The sequence below is a fragment of the Oreochromis aureus genome, linkage group 15, assembly GCF_013358895.1.
Source record: "Oreochromis aureus strain Israel breed Guangdong linkage group 15, ZZ_aureus, whole genome shotgun sequence".
Lineage (NCBI taxonomy): Eukaryota > Metazoa > Chordata > Actinopteri > Cichliformes > Cichlidae > Oreochromis > Oreochromis aureus.
Window position 1 is genome coordinate 39785791 of NC_052956.1, and position 9873 is coordinate 39795663.

Here is a 9873-nt window from a genome sequence, read left to right on the forward strand (position 1 = left end):
ATTATAACACATTTAACTCCTCTAAACCCAACACAGACAGTCTCTAAGAGGATGTTTAATAGATTATTACACTATAGGTACAGTGTGGATGTTTCAGTATCATGAGCAGCTCCTGCAAATTCAGCCCAAATCGACAAAACCAAGACTGCAGACATTAGACTCCAAGGCAAAAAATAAGATTTTAGAGCAAATCTAGAGTTTACCAGCAACGACTATGGCTTACCACAGCGAGTACTAACAGGGACAAGAAACAGAGACCACATTACCCCCATAACAGCTTCACATCATCAGTTCTCATCATTAGAAGGTCTTGAAGTTAGTTAAATACAACCTCAGGTAAACGCAAAACACATGACATGTTACACTCTGTCATTATTTTTTTAAAACTACACATTAATTGTGTAGTTTTATTATCAAGTGGGACCACCTGTGTAAAAGCAGAAGTTCTGGTTGTTTGCTGCTCTGGAGAATTCAATTCAATTCAATTCAACTTTATTTATACAGCGCCAAATCACAACAAAAGTCGCCTCAAGGTGCTTTATATTGTACAGATCGCACAATAATACATACAGAGAAAAACCCAACAATCATATGACCCCCTGTGAGCAAGCACTTTGGAGACAGTGGGAAGGAAAAACTCCCTTTTAACAGGAAGAAACCTGCGGCAGAACCAGGCTCAGGGAGGGGCGGGGCCATCTGCTGTGATTGGTTGGGGTGAGAGAAGGATTCAGTTGTGTGTGTTATCTTAGAGAAGCCATTGCTCCTTCCTATCAGTCGGGGAAAGGTTATATGGCCTTTCCCAAGTAATTTGAAATCCATCATCTTATAGTGAGAAAGACTGTACGTTAGAGGAAAATATTCGAGACGGCTGTGAATCTTCTCAGGGGTGGACTTTCCAGAAAATTCATCCCAAGTTCAGACTGCACCATTCTTGGGGAAATTTCCAAAATTTTAAAAAACAAGACAACAACAAAAAAACAGTGAAATGTTGCAAAACAGAGAACGACTCTTCTCTCTAAAAACATGGCAGCACAGTAAAAGTTTGCAAAATTGCATCTGAGCAAACTACAACTGTCAAACTGCAATGTGAGACCAGTCGTTTGTCCATAACACAGAGAACGTGTTTAGTGACTCAAACACTTCATATGAACTGTGAACCACGGCCGTGGTGGGACGAATGAATAGTTACAAATACATAAATGAATGAGCCAAAATTCCTCCACAACAATGTAAGAAGAGTCTTACAGAAAACTTAAACTTATTGCTGTTGAAGGTGTTTCTAAAAGCCACTGAATCAGGAGCTGTGCTGGTTTTCTTACACTCTGCACTTTGACTTAGTTTTTGTAAAATAAATAAAGACGTGACACAATGTAACATTTGCTGTCTTTGAACTGAGGTTGTGTTTAAGTCATTTTAAGGTCTGCTGAGGAACAGATGATTAAATAAAACATTTCTTGAATTGACAGAGGTGTACTTTTTTAACCATCATCTGTCGTCCTCGATCTTATACTAAAAAGCACTGGGCTCACATCTTGTACCTCCCATTCCATGAAGTGCATGTGAACCTTTCCCTTCTGGGAGTTTTCATCATGTTTGTGAAGAAGCGGTTGAAACAATATATCGAGTTCCAATTTTGGACAGTTTTCATGGTTTTGATTGTAATAAAAACTCACCATGAAACACTTTTACGTCCACTTCGATATGAAGCATAAAGTTAGCAGCAGCAGCCTCGTGAGCAGTCTCTGCTGTGCCCCCAGCTGAACTGAAGCCAGCTTGTGTACAGTGGGATTAATAAGAATTGGAGCTTTACATATTTTTGTTGGATAAACTATGAGGCACATTTCCTTCTGCGGTGCTTCACCTCTGCTGCTGAGCACTGTTTCCCTTTTTCAAAGGGGGTCAAATGTCCAAATCTGTTTTATGTGGTATGCAGTGTTTTTGTCTTTAGCGGTGAAAAATCGATGAGGCTCCACAGGCTGTCGTCTTTCTTTTTTGTTGAACTTGATGCTACTTTAAAGAAGACTGCAACCCCCTGATGTTGTGAGCACAACAGAAAGATCAGTGAATAAATTAAGATGGCCTCTTGAGGTTATGAAAACTTAATGTTGTACCCTAACAAGTATTGTTAGCTGCTTACATCATAAAACACTGGAGTGGGCGTGCTGTGAGCGCTGACTTTTAAGCGTCTCAGTGTTTTCTGGCAGAAAGTCAGCATAAATGACATTCAGACTGAAGACGAGAGAGAATCAGAGAGAGTGTTCGGTTTGCAGGGAGCTCAGCATCCATATTACCCGCAGTGTTACTGAGGGTGGAACAAGGTTACTTCATGGTTGCTGTTTGTCTTTCACGTCCTCAGTTTTCCTGCGTTGGAATACTGCCACACACTCTACCCTCGGTTTTCCTCAGATGTGACACTTCCCCGGAAAAAGAAAAACTCAAAATACATATGACATGAGCACAAATGCGCTTTCAGCAGTTTCTTTTTATTTACAGTATTTTTTGAAAACCTTGGAGCCTTTACTTAAAACTAGCCAACGCAAGGGTTTTGGTTGCCAAAACAAGAAGCCCCCCCGCTACAACCACGACTGTTTTAATGCGCCCGTCTACAGGAGCAGACGAGAGCAGACAGCTCAGCAGCATTTGGGGCATTGCTGCTTTCTTTTCTTTCTCACACAGAGGACAGCACCTCCCCAGACACCTCCCTCTCCCTCCCTTCAGCTCTTTCTACATCCATGACAGTGAACAGAGGCTCCTGGGCCGTGGCTGAATCCTGTCGTTGTTTAGCAGCAGTGAAGGGCGTCTTCACGAAAGTCTCGGAGAAACGTTTCTTCACCTCTGGGTCGGGGCAGAACAGGTATTCATAAAGAGCTGCAGCCAGAGTGCCACCCATTGACGGACCCACCCAGTACACCTGGCACACAGGCACATAGGAAACACACAGAACACACAGGTGATCCTGAGGATGCTCAAACTAAGGTCTACGCTTTCATTTCAAAAGAGCTCGGGAACTTTCAAAACAAACCAAAACAACAAATTCAAATTAAAGTAACAAATTTACATGAGAAACTTGTTTTAGTAAAGGAAGGATATTTCCAATTTTCAAGGTAAAGTTTGAAAGGAATTCACATGTTTTAACTCCTGAAGTGCTAGGGTTAGGGACACATCTCTGCTTGGTTATCAGGTGCTGGACTGGCAGGCAGTGTTTATAGTGATAAATTATAAATTCAAACTAATGAAAAGCTATGGCATAAATAAAACACTTCAAATATCAATTTACTTACAATGTTATATGTAAGAAATGGCCTTAAGGGATAAAATATGAGGATAAAAAGACATTTAAAGGCTGTAGTTGTTAAAGTAGAGCTAGAATTCATAACTTCTCATTGAAGTTTTTTCTGCCGCCTGGCTGATGTATCCTGCAGCGCTGTGACACAGAAATATAATGATCAATCAATAATTAATCCAGCCCAGATCCTGTTTTTCACGTAGGTGGAAACAGATCAAATAAACCACTTAAGAGAAATTTCAACTTCACAATGAACTCGTTCCCAAACTTCTGGTTTAGGAGCTCCGAGCAAACATGTACAGACTGTCTGCAGCGTCTGCCTCCAGGGCTGAACTCAACATTCTCACATTATGTCCTATTATGTGTTACACTGTGAATTTTGGGATGAGCCTCACTGTTCCTGCATGCCAGCGTGGCATTGTGGTGCAGTGGGGAGCATGGCTACGTCTCACTACGAAAACCCCATGTCCGATTTCTTCTGGTCAGAAGTTTGCAAAGATATTGGATATTAAAGAAGAAAATTCTGAAATTCAGATCAGTTCAATTGCATTTATATAACATCAAATCACAAAAACAAGGTGCTTTATATTGTAAGGGAAGGACCCCACAATAATATGGACAAACCCCCCCAAATCAAACAACCCCTGTGAGCAGGCACTCGGTGACGGTGGGAAGGAAAAGCTCGTTTCTAACAGGAAGCAACGTCTCAGGGATGTGCAGCCATCTGCTACAGCCAGCTGGAGACAAGGAAATTTACACATAAAGGCAAAACAAGGTTTTAAACTTTTACTTTTAAACCAAGTCTAAGTGTTGCTTAAACATCTGGCAAAATAATCTTTTCAATATGTTTCAGTGGGTAGAATATGATTGGGTTATTCACCGGTTCGTTCAGTATTTTATGACTTTTATGGCTGTTTTATTTTGTTTATTTTTATTTCCTTCTTTGGTTTCTTAATTTAAAAAATTCCTCGTTTTAAAGTGTGGAGGAGACATGACTCATCCATACCAAAAGGTACACCTATGTTTGCTCGAAGCACAGTCACTGAACTGTCTAAAGTTACAAAGTTAAAACTAAAACAGCAGTGACATCCAATTCAGCGAGTGCCATGTTCACGATGCCAGCCCCACAGCAGCAGGTACACAGGTAAAAGTGCGAAGGCAGAGGAAATGAAAGAGACAGAGAAAGTGTCTCCCTGTGAAACGAGACAGTGCTGTGTGAAAATGATGAGAAGCAGAAAGAATATCAAAGCTGTACAAAGGAGAGAGACTACAACAATCTCCAAGATCAAAATCTAAACAAGAAATGACTTCAAAGCTGAAAGAACACACAAAGACCCCGAATACTAACGAGGCATCGGGATGGCTGCAGAGATTCATTTCAAAGTTTCTGTGCTTATTGTTGAAAAGAGCTCAGAGAGAATTATTCTTTGTTGTTGGAGAAAAACTTTCCAAACAAAAAGCTGACATTGGCCACATTGGTACAAAATTCCCCATCACATCCAAAAATGATTGAAATCATCAGACTAACAGAATCAGCTGCAAGATGAGTTTGATATCAATCTGACGCACAGATGACAAATCATCACCTCTGATGTACGAAGCGAACCCAACAGACCCAAAAGCTCCTTGTCTTTCTTCACTTATCCAAACATAATCAATCAGGTTCAGCAGTGACACAAAGGCAGTTATCACCTCGATCAGCTGAAGGTCTCTCAGTTTGAATGTGTCGAAGTAAAAGAGGCGGCCTTCAAAGCATGTGAGCGATCACACACATGCACAGGTCTGCTGCTAGAACAGGGCCATGTTTTACAAACCCAGCAGAGGTTAAACACACAGGACAAGCTTAAAGGGAAGCAGCTTCAGAGCCTTCTGTCAGCTGTAACCTCGGTGCCGTTAAACCGTCTAAGAATGATTAAAGAACAGGAACCAAGAAAAACACAACATGTTATAACTCAAGTATATAAAGATGCAAACTGTAACAGGTAAACATAATCATTTATTTGTATCTGTATGAAGATGTCTCTAGTTTAGCTGTTTTTTCAGTTGCTATGAGGACTTCCTGTAAACAGCACTAATCAATGCAACTGTGTTTCCCTCTCTGGTTAATACATGTGTTATTTATCATGACTGGTGAACTGGACCATGACCTTAGCTAAATGTTAGCTGTGTCTTGCTGCTGTGTGCTGCCTTGCAGTTAGTGTCAAACAGCACGCCTGCTGCTGGAAACGATGCTATAAAAACAAAGCATTGTGGACCAGACTCTTAGTTAATGATCTGAAACTCCCTACATAGCTCCATAAAGCTGAGGGCAACTGCACATTCTTATTGAATTTATGGCTATAACCATTTCCACACATTAACTGTGTACGTATAATTTCTGAAAAATGTTGGGAAAAATGATTTGGGACTTTCAAAATGGTTGGGTCAAAAGGTGCACCCATTCTATAGCAACCAACCAGAATCCAAAACTCTGCATTAATCATGAATATTAATCAAAATGTTGTTACCCAGTGGTTTTCCCAGGACCATGTGACCATTGCTGGGCCGAAGGACCGAGCTGGGTTCATACTGGCTCCAGTGTAGGGAATCTGAGGGAACAGCAACAACCAAGCTATGAACCTCACAAACAAAACTGTAGCAACAAGCCTTAAACGTTTGAGTTAAAGACAGCTGGGCTTCTTTTTAGGAGCCTGAAGATGTTTCAGCTCTCACAGGGACTGGTTAAATACCTCCATCAGTTTTTAGAACAGGAGAAGCTTCTTGGATAAGCAGTGAAACGTTTTCATGAGCCTAAGAAGAAGGCCAGCTGCTTTCAATTCAAGCACTGATGACTACTGTGAGCTGGAGGACTGACCTGTCTCTTAAACTGATGAAAGACATGATCTAACATCTTTTTCACATCTGGCTCCATCCTGTTTTCCTGACTTTGTGAAAACACTCAGTAACCATTCAGTCGTCTAAGCAACTGACTGAGGGAAATAAGCTCAGAGATATCCATGTGCTTCACTGGAGTCTTTTACTGGAGCTAAATTATATACATCAATAATGTAAATGTAATGTAAATCCTATATCTACAATATAAATAATTAAAGGCTGGAGTAACAGCTGGCTTTTGTGGCTTCATCACAGCTACAGTCATGTGAAAGACTAAACTGGACCTTCCTGTTTATGGTGTTGGTTCCTTTTTGAATATTTTTGATTCTGCTTAAGAATTTTTACATAACACATATGAATTCACACAGCATGTATGCTTCAGGTTTTCATCAAACCAAAGGGTTATGTTGAGGTGCCGTACCCACTCCGTGGATCTTCCCAGTAGACAGAGAGAGTAGAAAATAACAGACAATGTTCTGACTAAAGTGTGCTGTTGTGTAACTGAGTTTTGAAAAGTAATCTTAAACATGTGCCACGTCACAGTAGTGCTAATAATAAGCTGTTCATGATTACAATGACAACTGAATTTCTCTCACGATGAATCAGTGCAGCGTGTTCAAAGAGCCTCAGTCAGTGCAGGAACCAAGTTATCAGTTATGACGTGGACGGTAACAACTAGACAGGTGTCTGGGTACTTACAGCAAACAGATGACCAACACAAACAGAAAGGCCAATAGCCAAAGCAGATGAACCTTTAAGATCTTTACGTTTGTGGTCACAGGTGGCAAAGATGGTGAAGATCAGCTGAAAGGTGATGAAGAGTTCTACAACCAGGGCGGTACCCACAGAGATACTTTCATTCACCTGTGTGAGTAAAAAACACTCAGGTGAGCATATAGTTAGATTAATATATTCACAGGCAAAAGGTCAGTAGTGAAGAATAAAACTGTCCCACACAGTCACACATTTAAAGACACACACGCCATCCTGCTCTTACTTCAGTGACTCCCATCCCACCCCTAACAGAGGCTGGGGTGATCCCGTACAGTACGGCCGCCCCAACTATGGCTCCCACACACTGGGCCAGGAGATAGAAGACTGCTTTAGCCAGGCTCAGCTTCCTGGTCACAACCATGGCTACTGTGACCGCTGGATTGATATGAGCCCCACTAATGTGGCCGAAGCACTGCACCATGGTGGCAATAGTCAGGCCAAAGCAGAGAGAGATGAGCACGAGGTCGGGGGGGTGGGGATCCTCCTTAACAGTGCCCCAGTTGATGGTTGAACCGAGGCCAAGCAGGACAAAGATCAGCATGGCAGAGAACTCAGCCGTCACACAGCGCCAGAACTCCTTAGTCCAGATGCCCTTAAAGGCAGTCATAGCTTTGTCTTGAGTGAAGCACGATGGAGGCCAGAACTGAGAGGGTGGTGTACAGGGAAAGCAACACCTCCTGGAAGAGAGCGTAGAGAGAGGAAACATGCTGTGAGAGGGGGTTGTGGCCTTTTAATGGGGCGATAACACACGGACAACATGTTGGTTTTAAAATGGTGTGTGCAGGTCATCTGGGTTTGAAAAGAGCGCAGAGAGAGAGTAGAACGGGCCGGCCACCTCATTTGTTAGTTTTGAGCTTCAGTGGTTCTGTGCTTGCACTGTGGATGAAATCTTTCTGGGTTCTGCACCATGCCCTTAGCTTTAATTTGCTTTGTAAACTGTGTGTTGTGCAGCAGAGTAGAAGAAGGTGGATTTAATTTGACTAAAAGAAATTAAATTCACTTTCTTCTACACAACATTCAGCTGAAACAGATGAAGAAAAACACAATCCTGGGTGTCCCTGACAGGAAAGCACACTTTCTTATTCACTGCAGATTAAACAAGTACACGGTATTCAGGCTGAGGTGGTCTGACAATTACTTTTTCATTTCCTTATATTGTATCAATGAAATCTACAAGGATGGAAAAGGCTATATTATATTATATCATATCACTTTTCTTCTCATATCATATTAAGGCTGCATTCTGAACTGTTAACCTGCTTAATCAAGATTTAAATCATCAAGCATGGCTCGAAAAGTATGTGGATGTTCTAGTTTCTGAAAGTGTGACGTTTGTAGTGTATGTCCAAAAAAACCCAACCAAACAAATAAATGACAAATCCCTCCCCTGGGTAATGTTGTAAGGGGACCAGGTGCATATTAATAATAACAATATGAATAATATTTACAAAACAACTTAATATGAACTAGATCTTGACTCGTGGCCTCATCATGAGATGTTGCTTCCAGGTAGCTAATAAGGCATATCCCACTTAATAGGCTTTATCAACTTCCTGTGCTTTAATGGTGCATACCAGACTAACAAACTAATGTTTTTTGTAATTAGTTGCAGTGAGAAAATTACACAGTGGGCTTTGAGCTTACAGAGCCCTTCAGGGCGTGAACCAGTGTGGAGAATTGCCCACTCTGCACAGTTGGTCGTCCGCCCTCATTTCTATTTTGAGCACAAATGCCTTTTAAATTGCTATGTGAGCTTTCGGATTGATTGCATTTGTAATTGACCACACAAGGATGCTGTATACAAAAATTTATTTACTACCATATTTGTGCTTAATTACATTATGATAAATGATCAAAAACTGCAAATTAATGCATACAAATTGTAACGGTGGGACAAATGATGGGTCAGTGACTCTTCTGGAGGGTTAATCCAACCCTGAAGATAATTAAAAAAGATAAAAACCATGGGGAGCGATCCAAAGATCCACTGTCTCATTAGCTACTCTAATTGGTTTCAACCACGATTTTCATGAATTTATTTTAATGAACTACATACTTTGACATTAAATCAATCTTTGCTACAGACGATGACTGAAATCTAGCTCTTTGGTAATAAATGTCTAACACATGGCTTAAGCATTAATAACACCTGACAGAGCCACAGTCTTTCACCAAGACCCTCAGACTCATTTGTTTGTAGATCACAGTGGTTTCTTTGTCTGTTTGATCTGTCTGGGAACAATGTGATACCATCCGATCCAAGAATTTCACACAGTGCAATAATTGTGTGGGCCTCTTTTTGATTTTGTAGTGTGTGCACAAAAACAATGCTGCTGTCACACATTTGAAGGCTTATATGGAATCCAAGTACAGAAAACATTTTATATGTTATGTACTGTTGTGTTGAGCTATATATGGTAAAGTTACCCTACAACATAAAGTGTAAATTGACATCAGAGTTTATTTAAAATCAGAGGTTCTATTTTATTTACTGGACATGGTATGTTTTAAAAAGATATATCTTAGATGCAGTGTAAGGAGGAGCGCTGAAGGCAAAACGTTCAGTGCCCAGCTATGTTCCAGCCCTCACTGTGTCCCAGCCCTCACTGTGGTTATGAGTTCTGGGTGCAAAATGAACAAGACTGCAGATACAAACCATAAACAGAGTTTCACTGTCAAATCCACTAAAGAGTTGATGTTGACAAATCCAATGGATAATCCTTTTTTGTCTGCTAATATTAAACATATCTTCTGCATAATATAATCTAAAAGTAAACCTGAAACCCATAAAATTACCAGGAACGTGTTTAGGTCACGGGGCAAGAAACATGAGCCCCATAAAACTGGACTTCTATTTGGAATCACTGAGGACGCCCCCTGCTGGCCATTCAAAAGCACGTTGCCTCACAGTAAGAAGGTCCTGAGTTGGAGTCCTGGCT

The 9873-nt window shown here is 41.0% G+C and overlaps 1 protein-coding gene across 1 annotated transcript; it reads right to left on the reverse strand.

Moving 5' to 3' along the window:
• Positions 1-2464: 2464 nt before the first annotated feature.
• LOC116333079 (aquaporin-4-like) lies at positions 2465-7605 on the reverse strand. The gene is made up of 4 exons (XM_031756223.2): positions 7158-7605; positions 6860-7024; positions 5794-5874; positions 2465-2911 (listed from the first exon to the last, which is right to left on the reverse strand). The coding sequence occupies exons 1-4, from the start codon at positions 7539-7541 to the stop codon at positions 2669-2671; spliced, it is 873 nt and encodes a 290-aa protein (XP_031612083.1). The 5' UTR covers positions 7542-7605; the 3' UTR covers positions 2465-2668.
• Positions 7606-9873: the final 2268 nt, after the last annotated feature.